General features: G+C 53.4%; 5 protein-coding genes across 5 annotated transcripts; 2 read left to right on the forward strand and 3 right to left on the reverse strand.

Moving 5' to 3' along the window:
- Window positions 1-1,236: 1,236 nt before the first annotated feature.
- VOLCADRAFT_104300 (uncharacterized protein) lies at window positions 1,237-2,581 on the forward strand (the record flags this gene model as incomplete). The annotated part of the gene is made up of 4 exons (XM_002949331.1): window positions 1,237-1,576; window positions 1,674-1,774; window positions 2,029-2,417; window positions 2,501-2,581. Exons 1-4 carry the CDS (start codon window positions 1,371-1,373, stop codon window positions 2,579-2,581), a joined length of 777 nt encoding a protein of 258 aa, XP_002949377.1. The 5' UTR covers window positions 1,237-1,370.
- A 45-nt stretch (window positions 2,582-2,626) lies between these two features.
- Window positions 2,627-4,298, reverse strand: ank5 (ankyrin-repeat protein). The gene is made up of 2 exons (XM_002949449.1): window positions 4,063-4,298; window positions 2,627-3,576 (listed from the first exon to the last, which is right to left on the reverse strand). Exons 1-2 carry the CDS (start codon window positions 4,167-4,169, stop codon window positions 3,063-3,065), a joined length of 621 nt encoding a protein of 206 aa, XP_002949495.1. The 5' UTR covers window positions 4,170-4,298; the 3' UTR covers window positions 2,627-3,062.
- Window positions 4,299-5,250: 952 nt separating this feature from the next.
- Window positions 5,251-9,102, reverse strand: VOLCADRAFT_89786 (uncharacterized protein; the record flags this gene model as incomplete). The annotated part of the gene is made up of 7 exons (XM_002949450.1): window positions 5,251-5,503; window positions 6,046-6,322; window positions 6,756-6,947; window positions 7,276-7,433; window positions 7,865-8,160; window positions 8,639-8,874; window positions 9,075-9,102. The coding sequence occupies 7 exons, from the start codon at window positions 9,100-9,102 to the stop codon at window positions 5,251-5,253; spliced, it is 1,440 nt and encodes a 479-aa protein (XP_002949496.1).
- Window positions 9,103-9,450: 348 nt separating this feature from the next.
- On the forward strand, window positions 9,451-13,928 carry VOLCADRAFT_89787 (uncharacterized protein; the record flags this gene model as incomplete). Its single annotated transcript, XM_002949332.1, has 6 exons — window positions 9,451-9,572; window positions 9,802-10,005; window positions 11,714-11,847; window positions 12,164-12,362; window positions 12,902-13,098; window positions 13,762-13,928. 6 exons carry the CDS (start codon window positions 9,451-9,453, stop codon window positions 13,926-13,928), a joined length of 1,023 nt encoding a protein of 340 aa, XP_002949378.1.
- A 6,783-nt stretch (window positions 13,929-20,711) lies between these two features.
- VOLCADRAFT_59455 (uncharacterized protein) lies at window positions 20,712-22,854 on the reverse strand (the record flags this gene model as incomplete). The annotated part of the gene is made up of 3 exons (XM_002949451.1): window positions 20,712-20,791; window positions 21,871-22,007; window positions 22,784-22,854. The coding sequence occupies 3 exons, from the start codon at window positions 22,852-22,854 to the stop codon at window positions 20,712-20,714; spliced, it is 288 nt and encodes a 95-aa protein (XP_002949497.1).
- Between the last annotated feature and the right edge of the window lie 1,321 nt (window positions 22,855-24,175).

Here is a 24,175-nt window from a genome sequence, read left to right on the forward strand (position 1 = left end):
CGCCATCTCAAAGCAACTACCCCTCTGCCGCGGCGCCATCCACCGGAAACGGACCCAACCTCACGAGCACTAATACTCTGAGTCGGCCACTCGCGGTCTACAGATTCGTGTTCTTCATAAGCTAAGCCTGACCCGTAGCTTCTAATCCAGCCTGGTCAAACAACAGCGGCGGCGCATCCCTTTCCCGCTATTTTAAAACTGGGTCCGGTCTCTCCCATGCCTTTGATATAACAGAACTTGCGGCGGCTGGCTGTGCCTACAGTCTGACCGCGCGGAGCAATAGCTGGCGTCTGTTACTCACCGCATCGGCCCCCTCCGGGTAACTAGGTGCTCCGCCATTCTGGTGTCCTCCTTCGTCCCGCTGTTGGAGGATGTCCTCCAAGCCTTCTTGGCCTCCGCCGCGCGATTGCTCGCGCTCTGCCATCACTTCGCTGTTACTGGCGACCGATATGCCAGCAACGTCAAATCGCCTTATCTATTTTACTATTGAGCTGGGTCCCGAATACAAAGTAAATCACTATTTAAACAATTCAAAATCCCCAACAGACGACGTTCTGACTTGCGCTTGCTTGCACGGTTGACTGGCGAACTAGCGTTGTCTGGATTCAGCGCTTTGTTCCCAGCTAATCTTTGTAACGCACTACCGTATCAGTCACTGTCCTCTGGCCAATTCCGGTCTGCTCCTCCCGCGCCGCACTTGCCGTACTACACTACAGGACGAGCACTTAATCAACGGGGATTGGATTGTAGTACGGGGTCCCGTGCGCACGTCAGGCTGTTACCTTCTGGAACTCTTTTTACCTTACTGTGGACATACATCTGGTCTTCATAACTTTGAACAACTTTATTCATCCTGAGAAAGAAAGACAGCTATGCTTGTGTGGACTTCTATACGAAGCATCCGTGTATTACAATACTGCTAGGATGTACTTTTAATGTAACATATTGAGAGACTCCTAGAGGCGACGGACGTGCTACCGAAGTGTTCTCTATGTGAATGTCTGCAAACGGCGTCGACAGCTCGTCACAGCTGCAGCTGCAAGAGGAGAACTTCGTCCTCAGGACGCAAGTGAATAAACTTCAGGTGCTAAAGTCCATTGAGCTACGTGCTCAACAACAAGCAAAGCAACATGTAGACAAGCGGTAATCCTTGGCCCTAACATGCAGGTGGCCCTCAGGAATGCCCTCAATCAACAGAAGTAAGCTCCTGTTCTCCGGGACCTTCGCGTCTCCGATATCCCTACTCCCCAGATCGGAGTTCAGACGCGTTATACCGTGTCGCCCATACACCACCGGAATATGCGTGCAGGGACAGTGGCAGCGTTCAACAGGAGGGTGAATACGTATCAAAGCAACTGTTTGAGGTTGTAATGGTGAGCAACCCTACAGCAAATGCACAGCGCGTTCACCTTAAAGCAACACGTGCTAATCGCCCTCGGTGGCGAACCGATTGGGGGCCCCGGCATATGCGGGCGTCCAGGAAAGTTATGAGGAACTTTTCAATTGCTAACCGCTTTCAGGGTGAACTTGCGGAGCTACGCTCGCAAGTCGGCCAGCTTCGGGAAGATAACCGCAGGTAGGCGGTGGGCTGCGGATGCTGCGTGTTGCCATTTAAACCGTAAGACGCGTTTGTGAGAATCCTCACATACCCCTCCGATTTACACAACACTCAGTTTACAAGAGCAGCTTCAACACGTCCGAGAGGTGCAGGCGGCGTCGGGGTCATCTTCCGGTGCGCCCGACACGTGGGATGCTGTACCCGCCCTCCTATGTGGTAAGTAAGCAAGCTAGCAACCGGAGCCCAAGCAGCAGCCACTGGCATACATATAACAGCTGGGGTTTTAGGTGGCAACAGTTTAAAGCAATGTCGAAGCGACGACGCCTTGGGACGCATTGAAAGGCGGTATGACTGCAAGGGTTCGAACCCACTCGACACGCAATGATGGCCAGGCATTTCAGTAATCTGCTTCAGAGAAGGCTAGGGGCTAGGCAACCGCGCCGAGGAATTCGTTTTGCCCTTGCATACAGATGTGGAGCCTGCCGTCACTCGTAGCGACATGGCGTTCATAGAGCGGGAAATCAACTGCCTGAAGCAGAAAATTAGCGAAACGCGCCTTAAGCTTCAGGCTGCGGAGCCTGATACAACAGATGACGAGTATTACGCTGCAACCCTAGCCGACCGGAGGGTGTTTGAGCGCCAGCCGCTGCAGCGCAAGCAGGTGTCAGCGGGTCGGTACGATGCCGGGCCGGTAGCACGACACACGAACATCGTCGGCCCTTCCCTGTTTGACGAAATCCTGCCGCGCGCGCTGACGCCGGTCCCGAGCTCGGCAACAGGCTCCGCTGTGCCATCAGCAATGCGGCCCCGCGCCGCACGCGGTCAAGGAAACAAGAAGAGCGGTCAGAAAGTTTCAAAGGTAGCTAGGAATGTGAATCCATGACACTCCTGTGCAAGTGTCTCATAGAGCGCACATCTGACCATGTGTTGGCCTATGCGCAGGAGAATGTTGCCAACCAGTACGCTGGCGCCAACGTGCTTGGGCGCCCGAAAGTGCAACGCGGACGCGGTCTATCATATTGATGTGTGCAGCTAGATTGAAGCCGCGCGAGGTGTGTTGAGCGTCCTGGATGCGAAGTAGCTCAGGACTGTAAGTCGTCCGAACCCAAGAATGTGCCTTCAGAGCACACAGAGAACCGTCCTGTCCATCACGTGTATTGGGGCGTTAACGCAACACTCGGAAAAAGATCACCAAAGGTATACAGATTGCAGCTTAGGGGACTTGCACACACCGTCCTGCAGTTTGAGAAAGTCAGCACGGCTCTGCCCTCAGGGAGATTGCCATGACCCAGAAGCTTATTTCAAATTTGCCATGACTACCGTACATATGCCTATCGGTAACCTATCTGCGCATGCGCGAGCTGCTGATGGGCCTGCCGTTGAGCCATACAAAGCTGTGCACAGCATGGCCTATTGTAGCCACTCCTGACCTCGTTACTCCTTTCCCTTCCTCACATTCCTTGTAGGTCCAGTAGGATTACGCAGCTAGCCCAGCGCCTGCTCTCTACGCAGCCCCCGTCAGCCCCTTAGGCCCTTTGAGGTCCCGGCTGATGCCCAAGCGCTTAAGCAACTCGTCCGTCTCCCCCCGAAGGGCAGCGACCCTGTCCGCCGTCTCGGCGCGACTCAGTGCCAGCTCCTCCTGCATCTCCTTGGCCGCCTTCTCTGCCGCCGCCGCTATTTCCTCACGTGCTTCCGCTTGACGCTGGTCGCTTGCGCGGAGCGCCTCTTCGGCAGCATGCGTGATGGACGCCTGCATGAGCAGCGAGTACACTTCCGGCAGTGTTCGTTCCTGGGCTATGTCCACAGGGCTGACACCGTCCTTGTTGGGCTTGGTGGGGCTGGCTCCGCGCCGCAGGAGCAGCCGGACCGCCTCCTTTTGATTCTCGCGGACGGCAGCCGCCAATGCAGTCGTGCCGTCCTTAGCTTCGATGTCGATGGAAGCGCCTGAGTCCAGAAGCAGCGTAAGGGACTCGCAGTCGCCTGCAGCTGCGGCAGCCATCAGCGGTGTGCCTCGGGCACTGGGAGGGATGAGCAGAGGGTTCAGCTCCGGTGATGGGCCGTGTAAACGGAGAATCATACCACGGTGGGAAAGAAATGAAGTGGATAAGAGGGGTTTGGGGGGAGTTCGAGTTCGTGGTATTACCACCCAGTTGTGGTGTTTCTCACCTAGCGCTTTGCATCCTATCTAGGGTTGCGAGACACCGCCTAGCGACTGGAATGCAGTTGACTTAAACACTGGAATGCAGTTGACTGAAACACGGGAGCATGGGTGAGGGGCTGGATGGCTTTCGCCTTTCCTACACGATGTCGTTAAGCTCCAGCATCTACCGATACGGCCTCGTGGTCCCATAAGGTACAATCGACGTGGCGTGTAACCACATCTCATGCCATCTTCATCCACTTAACGCTCTCTTTAGGGATTTTGCTATCCCCGGCATAATCTTATTTTCACACTTTTTGGGCACACAATCGCTCCGCGTTAGGGAGCCCTGTAGGAGCCATACCTGCAGTGGTTCACGTCAGCGCCATGCTCCAGCAAAACCCGGCAACACTCCCCGTCCCCAGAAAGGATCGCCGCCCGCAGTGGATAGCTGCCATTAGTCAACTCCATATTAGGATCCGCTCCATTCTTCAGCAGATGCCTCAGGATGGTTGTAAACCCGTTCTCCGCGGCTGCGACTGCCGGGGTAAGGCCAGTCTCCGTTGCTGGAAGGTTAGGTTGCACGCCCAAACCCAGCACTGCTGTGACACTGGCTTCATCATTCGATAGGACAGCCTTCATCAAGTCATCCTCCGGTGAAGTTGGTTTGGGCGCACGACCAGACTTGGGTGGGGTCCTCATGGTAGGTCGAATTAAAAAGGGAGCGGTATGTTCTTTACTCTTATAGCAATAAAAATTTGTTCTAGGCAAGTGCTTCAAAAGTTGACGGGTCTGGTTATAAGACTTCTAGAAAGCTCAAGTGTGAGAACGAAAACCACAAGGTCGCCGAAGCCCTACTTTGATGTCTGAAGTTCTGTATACCTTTATCCCTACGTCTGCTTTTCCATACGCATGGGCTTCTGCGCTATTAGAAACAACGGTTGAGGACAAACGGAATGTACGGATAAGAATCGGTTGAACGGAAGGTCCAAAATGGGCAAAACTGCGTCATAAGTTATTTGTGTTTAACTGTCAAGTTGTATGTAAATCAGCGCATTAAAAAACGAAGCGTCTGTGTCATATCTGAAGCTGCCTACTTCACGGATTGCGCTGTCCAGTACGTTCCTTGCAGCCCTGCATATAGTTAGCAACTTTGCTCTGAGACCATGCATGCTGCGGCTGTTTTCGGCTATGCGGGATTGCGAAGCTTACGGTAGCCCCGGGCCTGCTGGCGCTGAAGGCAGTGTGCTTAGCACTTTTCGCCCCTCAAGATTCAATCCCCTTGAGCTGGCTCAGTAAGGGGCGGGGTGCAGAATGGGCTGAGACTCTTCCCCCGCTGCGGTGTGTCTAGCTTGAATTAGTTAATCCGGACCAGTCCCTTCTACACTGCTGTTCCCAGCGGCCCCAGGAAGAATGTAGTAGCCAAGGCAGCGTGGTAACGGGGCCGTTTCGGGTGTCGCGCCCATTGCCCGTTTGTGTGCTGCGGTGCGCTGCACTCTGCGCTCGGACGCAAAAGGCGTGTAATAACATTATTGGTCCTCATACAAACCCCTCACGCCACAGCGCCCTGGCAGCTGGATCCCGAACCCGCAGTGCAGCCATAGCAGTGATTATCACAGTGAATGCCCTTCCCAGTCAGCTCATCCAGGGACTGTATATCCCAGATGCTCAAGGGTCTGGAAGACACTCCCCGGGCCTCATCATGGGACGGTTGCTGCTGTTGCTTTTGCTGAATAGCCAGATCCAGTTGCTGGTTGAAATCGCAGTCATACAGAGTGCCATCCCACCGCACACTGATCGTGTCCCTACAAGTGGCCAGGAAGAAGGGGAAAGAGTCGACTGTCAGGAAACGGGAAGTATCTTTCTCATGCCATGTGATGTGAAGTCGGATCAACAGGGCACATTAATGGACTAGGCCGGAAAAATGAGATGCTATGCTCCAAGAGAGCCCCCACTCCCCTGATGTACGTACCTTGCCCAACATACACACCAGTATCACTACATACAGACATGCATACATGCATACACACCAGCACGTTATTGCAACGACAATGCTGTACGACACGACCAGTGTTTCCCACCAGCATGGGAAGCCCCATGTCGCAGTCAGCACCAGTGAATTTTCCTTCTCCCCTCCCTCGTAGCCGCCTCTTTTTTTCAACTGGGGCGGTTGCATCCTTCCCTTGGTCGCCTAGCCTCAATGCTCCACATTGTTCCGATACCACTTCCAAGCTTTAAATACATATTTTTATGGGATCCGGGCCATCCCATCCCACCATTTACACAGAGGTCGATGTGTGTGAACTTACCTCGTCCTCCTGATCCTTTCCCTCCTCCTCCCACCCACCTACATGCCTTTGCTTCGGCTCTGCCCCTGTCCCTTCCCTCCTCAGGAACCACTTGCCTGCACATGAGTGCCTCCCCCGCCGCGGGGTTGAAGTTGCTGAGCAGCAGTTGCATGTAGGCTTGCAGTTGCCCTCTCTGCACAAGCCAGTCAGCGAAGCGCTTGATGGGCATGTTGTTGATGGCCAGCAACCGGTTGAAGGAAATGCCGTACGTGGAGCCTAGCTCCGACTTGTAGGCGGCCTCCAACTTGGCTTGGCTGGGAGCCAGAAAGGCCCCCCCTGGCGTGGCGGTGATGGTGGCGTTAAGGAGTATGTGTGTATCCCTAGAGGTGGACGGTGTCAGGACGGTCCAACTACCACCCGGCACGTATCCCAATGGAGGAGAAGGGTGTGTCTCGTTCTCGGTGTCTCATATCTCACGTCCTCCAAAGTGTGTGCATGTGGCAGCATCTCACACCCCTAAAGCTCAACATTTGCCGAAGTGTTTTGGGGCACTCTAAACACCGAAAGGCCTCATGGTGTGGAGTTGTGGGTGAGGGACCCTCTAGCTGGCTTGGTGACCGACGTACTTCAAAACCCTAAGATAACGTCTGTAGCCAAAAATACAATATTCGGGAGATTGCGAAAGCACCTAAGGGTAGCCCCCATCATCAAAGCCGCCTTCTGACCCATCCTGGCCTTCCCCCCATCCGACCTTAACTATCTGGCTTACCTGGGTTGTACACGAGGTCCAGCTGCAGTCCACTTCCCTCCACTCCATAACCCGCCGCGTTGAGCAGCCTTAGGCCAGCGATGGAGCGCTCAAATACACCTCGTCCCCGCTGCTGGTCCACATTGCCCTCCGAGTAGCAGGGCAGGGAGGCGACCACACGGACCTGGGGATGGGATGGCGGGGTAAGGGGGACTTAAGAGAGTTGGAAGGAAGGAGTCGGAAGGAAGGGGCTGCTGTTGACATCAAGGAGGCTTTGGTGATGGTTTCCCTAAGTGGGAGGTAACACGGAAGGAAACGCGGCCGAAGTCGACACAGGTGGGGTGGGTGGGCGAATGAGAGTTTACACTCATCCCTCGATTCATAATATGGCTCTTGGACTGAAGGGACTTCCTCCTTCGTCCCCTTTACCCTTTGCTGGTTTCACCACCTTTTCTTTCTGGAAGACCGCCAGCGCCAGTTCTTTTATCCTAAATCCACATGCAACCCCTCTGCTGTTTTCCTGTTTGTCCGCCTGTCTCACCACCCCGGGGTCCCGCTGCCTCCCGGCTGGTCCCCCTCCTCGCCTTGTGTGCCGCCAAGAAGTCCGCGAGGTCCTCCTGGCCGGGCTCCAACAGCACCGTCAGGTTGCAGCGGTCGATGATCTCCACACCCAGAGGGGCGGCCTGACTGACCAGATACCTGGTGGACAGTGCAAGAAGGGAAATGGGAGGGGAAGGAGGAGGGAAGGAGAAGTCAAGGGACAGGGAGCAGGGCTGGGTAGCACAGGGTATGGTGAAGCCCGCGTGGTGAGGTCAGTTGAAAGGTCGCGGCGTCCATCCTTTCCCCCACTAGTGGCCGCTCCCTTAGCGCCCTCATCCCTTACACATCGCACATGGCCTCAATTCCCCCACTCCCCAGTTCACCCTCATCTCACCCTCAACTTCAACCTCCAGGGGTGCGTTCGGACATCGAGATGGCACACAGGTATACACAGATACGCGAAGGCCCAGGGCTCGGGCGAGGGCGCGGTCTAGGCCGGTCACCAAGTAGGGCAGCAGCAGCAGCACTGGGCGTAGGTTTACAGAGTACCTTTTCCCCCTCCCACCCAGTTCCTCAGTCCGCCGCCCCACCTGAAGTTCTCATTCAGCTCGGGCGCCCCTCCCGTGATATCCAGAGTGCCGATGGCCGCCAAGGAAGAGGAAGAGGAAGCGGAAGAGGACGGGGATGATTCCCTCCGGGGGGAGTTAGGGGCGGTATCTCGCAGCAGGGCCAGAACACGGTCCACCGTCTCCCTGCTGGCCTGCTCGGCTGTACGGCGCGGGGAGGACTCCACGTGGCAGTGGCTGCAAGCCTGGTTGCAGTACAGCCCGATGTTGAGTTGCAGGATGCGGGCTGGGGAGCGCTTCAAGGGGGTCACTCCCTGAGACTGTGTGAGGGAAAAAAGGGTGTACGGGTGAGGAAAGAGGAGATGGCTGGCTGTTGGGAGGTATTGAGGCCAGGGCGGTTCAAAGGGTGCGGGAAAGGTGGTTGATGGGGGTTGAGGTAAAGGAATGGGGGGATGTGGGCCATCTAGTTTACTAGGCCCTGTAAACAATACAGAGATTGCCTGCCAGTATGCAGGACACCAGGGCTGCAGTGGCCTTAGGGTGTTCTGTGTCTGTCGGTCTGTCGGTCTGTATGGCTCGGGGGAATGGCACCACAATGCCCATGCCCAACCTATCTGTGGGTTTCTGTGCTTGGCAGGGCCGATGTTGCTGGCCATCGCTCAGAAGGCCATAAGTGTTATTAACGCGCTGCTCTCTTCCGACACAACACGTAGTGCTGCAGCTCCCCCCCGTGCAAACCCCCTTTCACGTATAGAAGTGAAGTCAATAGATAGCCGCCTGAAGGTTGAAACAGCTGACCTGGCAAGTGGCGTAGAAGGACGGGGCCCCCAGGGCATCCAAGGAGCGCTGCCGCTTGAGCCGCTCCTCTCGAGTTAGAGCCTGCTGGCCCGCAGCAGCCAGAGCCGCCAGGTGCCGCTGGAGCTCCAAGTCCTGTTCCATATCGCGCAGCGTCGTAGGTACCAGCGAGGAGCGGCCCGATGTAGTCAAGGAGGTGCCATCGCCGGTGGGTGTGGTTCCAACGCCGGCCGCCGATGCTGCGGCCAAGAGACGCTGGGTGTTTGATGCTGGCGACCGCTCCAAGCATTTCCTCGTTCGATGAGGCGCACTGCAAGCGGCGATGTCATTCACTGTAAAACTTGAAGTTTGAGCATGAATGCAAGCGGAAATGTTGCAACTTTCATTATTAAAGCTTTATTCGTTAGACGGTAAGGCGCGCATAAGGCCTGACACGGACCTCCACGACGGCCTTGAAAGCGCAACATTCTTGGGGCATCCAGGAACTGTGCAGTGGCCTAAGCTTCGAACGCCTGTTGACATGATTATTGGCCAAAAAAATGCAAATTGCAGATTACTGACTGCTGTTTGCAGTTTGCATATTGAAACTCATAACTTGCCGTACGAGCTTGTACATGCGGCTCGCTTGGCGTGTCTAGCGGACACGCGCTAGTGGCATTCCGAGGAGTTAAAGCACATATGCTGTGAGAAAGTAATTCATGTAAAACAATTTTCCGACGCACATCATTTTATCTAACATTCGTGACTCCGACATCCTTGGTCACATATTATCCGGAAGGAGCCGGCAACAAAGGAAAAAATGCTTTCCTGGAATGATGATGCCGACGTCTTCACAACAAACCGTGAGTGGTGTTGTTTGGCCGACTGTTGTGGGACTTCCGGGACGCAATAAAACGCTGCGTCAGCAATCCGATAGCACGGAACGGATCATTGACAGGTGCGACTGGCAACACCCATTCTGCTTCAAGGTTCTCCTTAAACAAGGCGACCTCGTTGACGAGGTGAGGTGGTGCTTTCTCGATAGGACGTGAGCAGGGAAGCGATGTGAAGTCATTGGGCCAGCTGTTCAGCAATGGTCACGGGTACTATCCCCAATATGATGAGACCGCGTACCTGAAGTGTTAAGAATGGTGTGATTCTTCATAGCGTCCTTGTACTTCACGCAGTTGGCCTAACTGCCGCAGACCTGGAAACTCCTTTGAGGCGCAGCGCACGGGTTCTTCACGTAAGTCTCTGGAGGTGCCCTGCTCGCCTGGAAGCCGGAAGTCTGTCGAGGTGACTCTTTCACCAACTGGCAGCTTGAACAAAGCCAACAGTTTGTTGCGAGGCCCTGGCAATGCTGCTGACGGCACAATCGGTTCGGAGGGCTGGTAAGTTCAATATGAATGATTTTCTACATAAAAAAGTTGGCAGAAGAGATTTTTTCCTATTTTCTTGAAAAGTTTTGCGTGTGTTCCACAGGCCGCGGCATATTTCAAACCAAAACGGCCGGACTGTGATTCAGGGTGCGACAGTCCGATCGGGTCCCGACAGGAATGGCACTTCTGCTGAAAATCCCGACAGGCTTTGAAAAATGCTGTCGGGCGGACCCGACGAAAAAGGGGGAAAACGCCAAACGGCCATCGGGAATGTAGTGGTAGCATTCGTTCACTTCGTTGCCTCTTCTCCAGAACTGTCCAGTGAGTCTGGCAGTGAGGTTGCCGATGAGGGGGACGAAGAGGAGGACGAGGAGATGTTCCTCTCCAGTCCTACGGTGTCTAAGGGTCTCCTTGAGGAGCTCGGATTGTGATGCTCACAGGCAGACGTGCAGGCGTGCATGTGTTGCTGTGTGTGTGTGTGTTGTGTGTGTTTGTGTGTGTGTGTGTGTGTGTTCGTGCATATCAGAACTGTGAACTTCAAGCTGAGAATTGGAAACTGCGCTTTGAATCCGGGCTGAGCAGCTAGCCAGACCAAGAACCGGGACGAGAAACCCAAAACGCGTTCGTTACCGTACAACTAACATGAACAAGGCACCGGGGACGTGGACATATGGTTGGGGATAAGAGACGGCCAGCCTGCCTGCCAGAGCCCGCCTGCTACTTCGTGCGGCCCCTCCGGGCTACCGTGCTCTTCCGCATTGGTAACCCGCAGGCAGCCGACGGCCTCGCTTGGGTTACTTTGGCCCCACGCCTAACCCAGCGAAACATCCCCCGTGCCTCTAAACTAAAAGGCCGGCCTCTCACAAAACCAGGAACCCAAAGTTCGGAAGGGAGGGCGGGTGGGAAAGAAAAAGACGTCAAATTCACACCGCTGACCAAAGGACAATAACAGCGGCAGCTAGCAGCTGTTCTGGTACAGAGGGCTCGTATCAACTAGTAGCCGAGTCCGAGATCGCCCGGAAGATAATTCGACACGACTAAACACCGCCGATCAAATAGCAATTCAAAACAACAACCAACTAACTGCACCGTACGACGCCGCTCTGACGCCCCTCTTCAAACCACATTTTCGGCTATGCCTAAAATAAGATATATAAAATACGAATAAATGTAATTTCAAGCGGCACACAGCGAAATTTCGTTCTTGCGTCACCCGACAGGTTTTGGGATGGGCTATCGGGGCACCCGACAGAAATTGAAAGATATGCAAAAACGCTATCGGGTGGGGCCGACGGGCATGGGAAGGGGAAAACCGGCAACCCGACCATTTCAAGAAGGTCCTGTACCACCCTGATCTGATTTCAATTGATTTATTATCCGACTTATCCCGCCGGAAGAATAGCTATGTTGCCGGAATAAGCTCGCCCCGCGACCGTCAGTGAATGTCGTACGTGTGTGTGTGGTTGTTACAGTGGGCTCCAGACTCTCGAAGAGTAGAGCCATCGGGCCATCTGGCCGTGCACTGCAGTAGAGACTAATATACCAAAAGATTATCACCTCAGATAATTAACCTCTCATCGGTAACCGCTCTCGCGAGCACATCAATTTGCCAGATATAATTCTCTCGTACGTACTGTATTCCTGGCTGGCTTCACATCTTCTTGCGCCTTTTTCATCTCCTTAATGGCTTATTCGACCCTGCTGTGTGCTGGTGCTTCAGGTGGCATCATATGGACCACAGCCAGATGAACATGTCACCTACAGATGACTCCACATCCAAGAGTCAAACCAAGGCGACCGGCGGGTCTGCGCTGCCATACAGCTCCGTAACCCGGAAGCAATCTCTGTGGGCAGGTACGTCCATGCTGATGCTGATGCGCTGCCCAGCCAGACTGAAGACCGCAACCCGGTGTTTCGTGAGCACATCAAGGCATCTGGGGTGCATGCAGCAGCAACCAATCCCCGACCACTGAGCCAGTAAACGACATACAGGAGTATGTAATTGCCGAATCACACGCTTTTACAAACAGCATGCCGTGCATAAATGTAATAACCACGCCAAACAATGAGCTGTCTGCGTGAAATGGTAATCATGAATGGCTATTTATTTTTGCTGCGACTCCTGTTGTTGTTGTTGTCGTTGTTGTTGTTGTTCCTGCATACGTCGCAGATGAGGAGCCAGCGGCTGCTGCAGCCCCGCCGCTACCGGCGGCCGCTTCGGCCCTCAAGCCTGAAGAACCGACCTTCAAGCTGGCCGAGGCACCTGCACCGACACCGGCGGCCCCGGGAGCCAGCAGTGTACCAGCTGGCAGCAGCAACACTACGGACAACGTTGGAGGCCCCCTTCAGAGCGGGGCAGGCAGTGGCTGGTAGGCCAGGGTGGGGGGCAGCAGGGCAATAAGGCAGGGCCGTGCAGACACTGGAGGACACACAACTGCCTCCGGAACTCCACACTCTACAGGCATCGTAGGAAGAAATTTAGCCTAGTCGGCGTGTCCAGGTTCGGACGTTCATCTTTAGTTAAGGTTTTCCAACGGGTGGCCTCCTCCAAGTCGGCCACGTTTGCCAGCAAGCCCCCTCGTTAATCCTCTTGATGCTGTGACCTCAAATCTTTGTCGCATCCACCTCGCGTGCGTTTCCATGAGGGCTGTTACATGATGTATGATGTGCTCTTACCGTCAGTTTCAGTTATTGTTATGTTGTTATGTTTGTATTACCGTGCCACTACGTACACGTGCGTGTCTTTCCGACCCACCGAACCGCCACCGGACGGGGGCGTTTACAGCGCCGCCGTACCTCCCGCGGTCGCATACCTGCTGACCGGGCCGCTCCTTGCCTCTGCCTCTCCCTCCCTTTTTCCCTTCGTGGTTCGTCTTCCCCTTTTTCCTCCCCCTGCCCCCCCTTGTAGGTGGACTCGCATGGACAACTCCCCCCTCAACCAACCACCTGAAACCAAACCGTTGACGGACGGGGCGGCCGTGCGCAAGGGCGAGCGTGTTATGGGCGGAGGCTTCACGCCCCAGTTCCACATTGCTGGTAGCGGCGGGCGTTACGGCTCCATTTTTGCTGAGGAGTCTGTACAGCCGGCAGCAGATCAGCAATCAGGTAGGTCGCTGGTTCAATTGGTTTGTACCAGAGGAACGAAAAGGGGCTGGGGGAACAGTAGTCCGGGAGGGAAAGGTGGGAGGGACTGTGATGACAGTCCCTTGCTTGATCAGCGGTTGTTTCACGACGAGAAGCGTTTGGTGAAGTTTTGTCCGTTAACGATGTGCCTGCAATATACAACAAGTGAGATAGGTGAAGTCTATCCTGGTGCGGGGAGGGGTGCATGCGGCTGTCTCGCTTGGCGGACTGTGCCTAGATCTAGATAAGAGATCTCGGTGTATTGGGGTCGGGCGGTCCGCAGGTGGCCATGAGGAGGAGGAGGTAGCTACGGCCATGAAGGCCTGCATGCCTTGCCATGAGGTGAAGTATTGCTGCACGCAGTAGGCCCCGCCGCATCTGCGTTTTTTATCATCTTATGCCGCACCACCTGCTTGTTGCGACACAGCAACTCGAGGGAAGGACGACAGCCCCATCCCCGTTTTCCAACCCCCCACCCCCCGGGACCTGGAGCCAACTCTTCAAGTTCGCACTCTCAGCCTGCCGGACCCCAATAGCTATCTGCACTCCTTCAAACAGCCTTACTTGCACATTGCCTGATAGAAAGTAGATTGTGCACCTCCCTTCTTCCTGGCTTCCCCTCCGCGATCATCCACGAACGCGCAGGTGACCCTTCCCGGCCGTTGGCGCAGCAGGTAGCTGATTGGGGCCCCTTCTGCGGCCAGCAGCCGAGCAGTACGGCGGCGGCTGGTAGTGCATTCGGCGGTGGTGGAGGTGCTGAGGGGGAGGAGGAGGATTGCTGGACGAGCTTTGCATCGGCACCCAAGGCCTAAGGACAGCTGCACTGCAATGCACTGATGAGGCTTTCTGCTGAGGCTGTGTTGTTATGGAGGATGATGGTCTTGGCGGTGATGTTGGTTGTGGTGTTGTTACCGTACGGCATTGATGTTACATTGCCGTACGGTGATCCACGTGCTCGTCGAGTGGGGTCTCACGCTTCCAGGCATTAAGCCACTGGGTAGTTATTGGGAGCACAAATGTACGTATGTATGCATGTATGTGTGTTGTGCCGTCGATGTGTGATGCGAGTAACGAACGTAGGCTTTAATGGCAATGTTGCTTATGCTGTGCGCTGGCACTGCCGTACACCTAACACAACATTCAAAAGACACCCTGCGCGGTTTAAATTTTAGCTGCATGCATGTCATGCCTATCCGCATGCAAATCGTGATCATACATGAGGAGTGAGTTAGCAGTTCGGTGTGTGATCCGCCGTGCAGATGCCCTGGGCGGGCGGGTAGGATACTATTCTCGGGAGATCCTGCTGAAGCGCAGTGCCTGCGCTTGCTTGGTGATTCAACTAGCAGCAGCCTGCCGCCGCCGCCGTGCGCATTTTGGGAAACATTTCATCGCGTAGATTCAATGCGCCTCGCCGCACGTCGCAGCAGCGGCGACGTGGCCTGGTTATATGTAATTTTGGCGTATGTATGTCAATGTATGTTCGGTCATCTACGGCTGCTGGTTGTGTATGCGCTTTTTGGTAGTTTCCCTTAGCCTGGAAGCTACTTTCTGGCGACGGGTATTTTTATCTCCGTTTTTTCCAAAGAATAAAACGATGGTTGTTGCCGGCTGCAAGTGGTTTTGAATGATTCTGGGTCGTGCGTTGCATTTTGTATCCCTAATGACATCGCCAATGAGTATCATTGTCCCGATGTGGTGGAGCATGAACGGAGAAGTGCCGCCCTCGTTCTCACACCGCTGTCCTCCGGCGGAGATAGGCGAGCGAGGATTAAACTGATGTACAGGAGCAGCGGGCGAGCCGCACGAAAACCAGGATTTTTTTTTCGCAGCACTTTTTGCAATTTACTATGCGAAAAGCTGCGCTTGCGCTGATGAGACCTTTGCTGTTTTGGTCTGATAGCCCCTTATTTTCATTTTGGGGCGAAATCCAGGACGCATATGTTTGACTACTAAAGATAAATCGTGATCCTTATATCAGTTTGCTTTTGAGCTTGTCAAGAGCAAAGCTTACATATTTGTACCGCTGTTTTTACTACTGGTTTCTACTGTTACTGCTGCTGGTTTCAGTATCGGCTTTCGTTTGCGCAGTCATGCAGCAGCACATAAATACGGCTATGCGCGGCGCAACGGGAGCGTGGGTAACTGCGGGGTGAAGGTGCTTTAGCCTCAGCAGGGATTGCATTGGTGCGTGGTCGTGGGTGCGTACGGAAATAATAATGTTGTAGTTGGTGGCCGCCGCTGGTCTGTGGAGGTGGTAGACGTGTGGCTGTGGTCCACATATGTCCCGTTCTTGCCCTCCAGATTAATTACCTATACACAGGACGGCAGGCTGATGGGGCCTTCAGGCTCCTCAGTATTTTGTAAACTTTTGCTCAGCAGGGCCAGCAGAGCCGTCTGCAGCTGCTGTAGCCATTTTCGCGGGACGCAGCAGCAAAAAGGGAAAGGAAAATCTGAAAGGGACAGCGAGTGCTGAACATAAAGGTAAGAGTGGCGCTTCGGTGCAGCCGTCAGTGCGCACACCAGGAGGTCACCATCCTGCCTTGCCGACAGCGCCAGATTACCACGTGGCAGACACGGCTGATGCCCGGGGTGGCGAGCTAACGGGTCACGGGTCATGGGGGGCAATCTACTGAGCAAAGCTCCCCCTGCTCTCCTCGAGATGCGCGGAGGGCGGTTGTAATCCTTGCTGTATTTAATGTGAAACAATGGTTGGAATTGAATGTTTATGGCTAGGATGCAGGGAGGTTATAGTCGGTCGTGCAGTTTTGAGGCTGCACGAGTATAAAGCTCGCAGGGAGGACGTGTTGATGCGAAGGGGTGCCGTGTCGCCCCCAGTGATTTTTTTTTCATTTAGGGGGGGTCTCAATTTGTTCCGACCTAAGTAACAAAGTTGCTAGCGTCGCCGTAATGTATTCCTTAAGTGTGGGGCGACTGGGGGGGGCTACGCCCCCCCCAGGACCCCCCCCCGATAAGTTACAACTCCCCTCATAGACAAAGAGGCACGCACTGCGTTGGCGCGTTTTCGTTCATGTGCGCACTCTTCATGCACATGCATAGATAGTTCTGGCACTGTTTGTGGAGCCCGCTTGGCACTGCGAGCGCTCGGGTTGGGCGCCTCGCCGCATTCGTTGTTGTCGAGCTGATTGGGTGACAGCTTGCGCTTATGCTGATCACAACCGCCATGGAAGGCAGGGGTAATGGCGCCCGTGTCATCGGTCGCCGCTGGCAGCAACACCATTGCCGATGCATTACCGACAACAGCACCGCCGTCCCAAACGCCTTTATCAGGAAAAAATTCAGGCTTATCTTGCTGTTTTGGTGTTTGTTCGGCGTTCAAGTCGTTGCCTTTTGCGTGTTTGGCTATGTAAGGACCGGTCATACATTCTGCTATGCCGCGTTGACTCACGGGCTTGACCTTCTTACGGCCCCGCATATCTATTCTATGATCGATAATACTAAGTTCTGCACACTACGGAGCAATCTGGCAGCAATGGATGGATGGATGGATGGATGTTACAAGCTTCAGCGAGCTCGTACGGCCCAAACGAACCCGGAGGCTCATGAACCGCTTTGACAGCAAATGGACGTTTTTGGCTGGAGGAAGGAAAATGTACGGATCGGCCTCAATCCATTCCCTTTTTCCAAAGGCCAAAATGGCCTCTTTATTCCTTATAAGTAATATATTACTTAAAAAAAACACTGGGTGCAGTTCACGGCCAGCTGGCCCGCTGGCTCTACCCTTTTAAAAGGGTAGACTCACAAATTTGAGAGTCTGGAGCCCACTGTAACAATCACACACACACACACACACAGGCCAGCAGGGGCCCGGCCTTGTTGCCAGAACCACCGAGTGTGCCGATGGTTGTCGGACTTGCTTTACAACAAACCCAGTTTATGATATTAATGGACATAGCAGAAAATGAAGCCGCAGCCCCAATTATTAAAGGATGTAAATATCTAGACATTGGCGCAGATTTGCCTGTCTCTATCTTATCTATCTTGCTTATGCATACCTAAAGTGTTCGTAACAAACGCGAAGGTAGGGAGAGGTGTAGGAATTTTTGACAAGTCGGGTGTCGGCTTCCTTGAAGCCGGAATCCCTGCATCCGTACAGGCCGGTAGCTAGCGCGGCACGTGTGACAATTGATGGGTAGTGTCAACACGGTGAGAGATGTGCTTTGTTGCAGCAGTGCTGATGGTGTGGGAGCTAAGCTTGCACCGGCGGAATCGTCAGCACCGCCTGCGGGCTCCACGCGAATCGCTTCCATCCCGGGTGCATGCCGCATGGACAGTGCGGCAGACCGCAAATCGGAATGGCCGTGCGGGCAAATGGTAACGAAAGCTGGGTGAATTTCGGTGCTGTCTGTGATGTTTATCCCCGAAGCGCCAGCGGCCTCAGCAATCCGCCCCACAGCCGCGGGCTTCATCGCGGCACACCGCAAGTCTCCGGAGGCCCCGAGCATTGGCCAAAGTAAATATACAAATGAGCAGCTTGCGTATTTCATAGAGAAATGTAAGCAAATTTGTCGGCCTGCTGGTGGCAAGTCGGAATGCCCGTGCGGGCAAATATTTGCCCAGCTTGTGTTACCATTAATGGTAACACAAGCTGGGTGTTCAAGTTATCATACGCTGTCATCGCAGAATTCAATTATGAGATACGCGGTACCTTTTGAGATGAAATTTAGCCCGAGAGACGTTGATGTGACTTTGGGCTCGGTCAATTGAGGCAGCCAAAGTTGTTTGTGCTCATACGATTTTTGTTGGCTACAGGCGAGATAACTTGCGATAGAGAATGCTATATAGTACCAATAACGCGTTTCAGCCGGGCGAGATATTATGTTTGGTCCGTTACACACACACGCACACACGGACATGGGCAATCCTACAGGTTGGGGCCCCCCTGGGCGCTTCGCGCTGGGGCCCCGCCCAAAAATAGTAAATACAAGTTATGTGCCTGCCAACAACGATTTCACCGAATTTCGCCCGCCGCGCAACGTTAGCACCGACGGCACCCACGCACGCATTGTCAGCTGACATTCACATTGCCTTAACCTCCTCAAGCTTGTCGGGGTGTGACACGTGGGCATGAACCTTGTGACAATGGGCATTGTCACAAAGAAACTGGTTGCAATCAGAAATGCATTTTTGCTCATGCCAGGTTACCGACATCGGTTACCGATTACTGGGGACGGTTAACGGATAACGGTTTGCCCGGTTATCCTACCGACCGGTTACCCATCTCGTTAACTGGACCCGTTAGGTCGGAACCGGGCCGGAACCGGCCTGGAGTATGCCATTGGGCAGCAAACGCGCGCAGAATAACTCCTCAGCATGGGTGCGGCCCCAACAACTTTCGCACCATTCGCGCCCTCCCGTCGTTGATTACATTGGGACACAGCAGGCGATGCGCAAACCTGCGGGCAGCAAAAAAGGATAAGAATAGCATCGTGCACATATACACCACGTCACAAGCAATGCAGCCTCTGGCCAAGCCGTACACGCATCGCAGATGCATGGGTGGGGTTCTAGCTAATGCGAGCGACGCACGCTTGTGTGCTAATGATGAGGGCAGGTGGTAGCCGTGATGGCATCCGTACATAAATTAGGATCCGGTTCCTTCGGAGGCTGAATGAGATGCGGACATGCCCTAATGGGCTGGCAGCATTATTAATCCATATTGGATCATTATTATGGCGTACGCATAGCCATGCCCGCCGCTGTATATGTGCCGGAAGGGGGCCGGGTATCGCTGGCCCACCGTACCGCTAGGTTTTGGCACTACTGGTAACGCACGACCATTGCCCTCGGGAGATCCAGGGATCGAGATTCCGTAGGGGTCAATAATACCCTTTCGATGGTGGAAGGCATTGCGCCCTGCGACCCGGCAGATTCCGTTGGATGCTGGTGGTGGGTGCGGAACCTGAGCGATCCACTGAGAAATTGACTAGGGTGACTGGATGAGGGTGCCCCGAAATACCGGGGAAGGCAGGGTTTCGCAGGGTAGCTGCCACGGGCGAAGATATACCCCCCTGTTTCACACATCATACATGCATGTTTTACATACATACATGCATGTTATACATACATACATGCATGTTTTACATACATACATACATGTTTTACATACATACATACATGCATGTTTTACATACATACATGCATACACAACCAAAATGTCCGGGCATGAACTGGAACAACACCCAAACCTGTGGCGTGGAAATGTTAGGAGTCTTGACGCACACGCACACACACGGTTAATAAGGTTACATAAGGATACCTAGCTCCTAGTTGTTTATTATTACATACCATTGAAGGCCGTGTCGTCTCCACCGCCCTGCAAGGTAGTGCATTGGTGCGTGTTGCATTATTCACGTTGTGCGGAAACGGGAAACGGGGGAACCAATAATGATAACCTCGCGGGCACGGTGAATGTATGGCACGGTGACATGTGGTGGCTGGGTCATCATGCATCATCAGCAAGAAGCATTCACAAGTGATGCATATGCACGTGCAAACAGCTCGCTCATTCCACAGTGCGAAAATTTATGCATGCGCATCCAAATATATTGTGCTAACACGAGGGCTGGACTACAATAATCAATAAAAGCAGCAGCTCCCAATTTCGTTCAAGCCGGTCAATAATGCCTCACGCACTTGGCTGCCCTCCCAGCGTGCCTCGGCCCCACATATGAAGCTGTTACCGGGACAAGCCACCCAATCGGTCCATCTGCATGCAGACCAGATGCGGGGTGTGGGGCGAAGAGTACAAACATACTACTATGTAGTGCCCTGTAGGCACGACTGGTAAGGCACGGACCAATGCCCCCGGGAGAATCTCCCGGGGAGATCCCGGGATCGAGACATATCTGGATAGAAAATATTTCTTATGGTGAAAGGCATAGTGCTACTGGACGACGGACAGTTGTGACCTGATATAAAAAATAACCTGCGAGCCGACCAGGAATGGAGTTGAACTGCCGTCGTTCCGGCAGATTCCATTGGATGCTAAACAAAGTTCGATTTGTATCTGGTGCGGATTAGCAGGAGGTGACCGTTAACTATCAAGGTCATGCATGCCCTCCCCTGCTAGAGGGGGATTAATATTGTACTCTGTGCGTATCACGGGATCCGCATCTGCCGATCGGTATCTTTTTAAAGTCGTGATATGAAAAGTGGTATCGAGCAGGTATTCTGTTCGAATCTCAGTTGTAGCGGTTTCTGTCGAGCGGAAGGTGGCGGGGCCTGCAACCGCTGGTTATCCCGTGGGTGCATCCACTACACAGGGACCCTAGGGTCGACAAGAGGTCGAGGACGCCCCCACGACTTCCGTATATATAATACCGTTTGGCGGATGCAGCTCCCGTGATACAACCAACGGCGGCGCGATTATATCCTCCCCCTGCTGGACACGGACGTCCACGCACGGCTGCCCCCCCTTCTGGTGAGTGACACAGGATGATGATATTCTCGCTCTCGAGCATGCTATCATGTTCCGACCGTCAATACCGTGCAAGCTGCTGCGCGCGGCTGTGTTATGTTTGTGATGTTTTCATCTTCTAAGAAGAACCTTGTTTACCAGCAGCGTAAGTACATACTTACCCGCCCCACGGTGCTTCACCGGCCCAAAGATCCTGTCCGTTGGAGCACCTAAACTGGATTGAATTAGCGGCAGTATCTGCAAATATGCATGCACAAGCAAGCGTAGGTAGGCATGTGAGCGAAGTAGCGCGTGAGTGCTTTATCACGAGGGCACGTCATTATTATGATATATTATTCGGACGGCGACCGAGCAAGATGATCAAAGAATTTACTAACGTAGGTATGAGAGATGTAGGAGCTTTGGTGTCAGGTAGGCAGGCCTATATAGGCATATATGTTATATCACGACTTCAGAAAAGTACAGATCGGAAGATGCTGATCCCGTGATATGCCCAGGACGCAACAGTCTGCCGCGTCGGTAAAATTTGTTATGGTCAATAGGCAAGGCCAGCGTGTAATAACAGGTAGGATCAAGAAACAGATCGTATGTAAATTCATTGTTTAGAATGGTCGATAGGCCGTGCCAAGAGAGAAAACAGATGACTATAGACGATCAAAATAGATGTCAGACGCGGATTCGAGCATGTGGATTCCAAAATAAGGCTGCCAGTCATCGGTTGCTTGGCCTAACCATCAACAAGTTAGAGCTGCATGTTGTAGTAGCTGGTCGTTGAAAAGGCCTCCCGAGATGCTGGTCAAACGCTTCGCACGTATTTAATTTAAAGTTGTTCTGTGCACCGTACTGTGTACCGGCTACTTCATTCCTCCCCTTTTTGAAGGGATCCGTCTCGGGACCTTAAGGCCATATACACCAGCCTGTGCCTACCTTCGCCTACCCTTGGGCAGTGGGTCGAGCAGTCCACGTAACGTCATGTGCCGGCCACACATGCGCCTAGCCGTCTTTAGGTTTTGCAGGCACAGACTTTTCCCAGATAGCCACAGCTACATTTTGCCACGATCTTTTGTGCAATGACAGTCGTCTAACCCGATATTCACTTTTTGTGGTTCGTCGGGGTTTTAGTGTCCATGAGCCATCAGCTTGTTTCCCAGTCGGCTAAATAGGTATCATAACCTTGTCACTGTATTAATGCCGTACCTTAAGGTACAAGCTTGTGATATAAATGTCTAATTCGTTGCTCGCCATCACAGTAGTCAACAGCTTGCTTACTTCAGACATCAGCTCTATCGCCCCACGCAAGGGGTATATGTGCTCACCGTCGCCTCCGCCTTGCTGCCCCTCAAGCTTCAAACGCGCGGCCGTCAAGTACCCCGACGCGCACTCGCTAACCCCGCTCCAGCCGCCCCAGTTCCCGTCCTGGATAGAAAGCATGTTGCCCTCCTCACAGCGCAACCTACAAGGACACATGCAAGCATACATACACCCGGCGAAATAAGTAAGCAGCAGGTGCATGTATATTAAAACATGCATGTACGCATATACATGTGCGGTGTTGTAGTAGCTGGCCGCTGAAACAGGCCTCTCAAGATGCTGGCAGCGCGAGCGCCTTAGCGCGTATCAATAGACTACGTGTGTGACGTACAGTGACCTACTGTATGGCGTTGGTAAATTTATATTTATTGTCTATACGCTTGTGGAACGGACCTCCCTATCTTAGGGTCCCACTTATCCGCTTAGTAATCACTTAGTGGCATCTTTGCACCAACTACAGCGATACTTCTGATCTATATAGACAGGGTATCGTATCATAGATATACAGGGCCGAGAAATAAATCGTAAATATAGGTTCATAGTATGAACAGGTGTAAAACCCTATGTGTACCATTTCCATATTAAGTGTTCGTTGCACACTGAATCCTGCATGCATAATTCGGATCCCGCGTGCATGGCTTATCTCGCAAGCCGGAAAGACCGATACGGTTTTTAATAGCTGGACATTTGGGTGCTTAGAATCCTTGCTAGGAACGCTCTTTCCTTATAGGCCACGTGGTCCGCACCATTAGGGGCCATGTTATCCCTCCTGCTGGGTAGGAACTTACAAGGGGGTTACCAAAGGGCTACCGGGGGTTGAAGATGGGTAACCCATGGGTTACTGACCCAATCAGTGCCTTAGGGCGTTACGGCGGCCTTGACTGGCTAATTATATAAGCAAAGCAATTGGCAACTCACCTCAGGCCGTTGAGCGCTGTGTCATCACACCAGCCGCAGGAACCTTCAATCTGCAGCTGGTAGCCCCTCATGGTAGTGCCGCGCACATTGCCGTCCGATCCCCTAGTCGAACAGTACCTGAATCCCTGTATGCACACACGTGTCGTAAGAAGGGTTCAGCTCCCTTGGCATATCCCTGAGTACTCTCTTTGCCTGGTGTCACACGTGTACATGCATATGTGTGTGCATGTGTGTTACATGGTTGGGGGTGCGTGACCTATAGAACCCATACGAGCCGAAGGCCCAAGGGCAAATACCTTCACGCCTAAAAGATACGAGAAAAGGAAACATCGCGTTATGAGCCCAGACTAGCGCCCAAAGGGGAGAACCGAGTTGCGGTGAGCCCACATATGCTCCAACATCCTCGCCAGACGTGCTGGCTCCCATTTCATGGCCTCCAACATGCTCTGCTGATGATCGAATTCCTCTTCCGCGCCAACATCAGTATAGGCTGGGCATTCCAATAACACGTGTTTTTCATCCTCGACTTGATTATTGGTGCCGCAACAGCGGCAAACCGCTGCTCCCTGGGGACATGGTGCTTGCCCCTTCATGCTCTGTTTGCCCAAAGCCCAGCAACATAAACGAAACTGCATGAGCTTACGATGTGCTAAACGAGGAATGAAAACCTTGGCACGTGTTGGCCACATAACGGCTGCGGCTCCCAAAAAGGGCAGCCCCGTCCAGTGCTTATACCAAGCAGGATTTTGAACTACTGTTTCGATACCCTCGTAGTAGTTGGTCGATGCCGCTGGAAGTGCGCTTAAGCACATATAGGTTATGCAATGTGCTGAACTCACTGTACGCTAGATAGCTAGCTACTAGAGGGCAGGAAACGTATTGCACAGCCGCTTACCCTCCAATCGCCCCAGTGGCCGTCACTGACAGTGAGGACGGTTTGCAGGTTAGCCATGATCCCCGTCTGCTTCAGGAGTGCGTTGCGGTTAATCTCCAGGACCGTCACCTGCATACATAGAGGAATATGTATATAGATATATACATAGAATATAAGTCGAGGGCCGTGGACGGATGTGCAGCAGTGCAACGACGACAGTGCGTGCAGAGCTAGCTATCATGATGATTCTTAATGGCAAACTGCGTCAACTGCATTAGCGCCAAGCGCCATCAGCTCAATCGACTAGCCTCCCCATCCCACCCACCCCGCCCGCCCCCGTCCGACTATTTACTATCATAGATAGATAGGTATCACTGTGCTCGGTACACACACATATGCACGTACCTTGCTCTGTAAACTGTTGATCTGGTTCTGGGCATTGTCGATCCGACCCCCCAAGTTGGAATTGACGGAATTGATCCGAGAGGTTAGGTCGTTGTTTACGGAATTGATCCGAG

This window comes from Volvox carteri (genome assembly GCF_000143455.1).
Source record: "Volvox carteri f. nagariensis unplaced genomic scaffold VOLCAscaffold_14, whole genome shotgun sequence".
NCBI classification, from domain to species: domain Eukaryota; kingdom Viridiplantae; phylum Chlorophyta; class Chlorophyceae; order Chlamydomonadales; family Volvocaceae; genus Volvox; species Volvox carteri.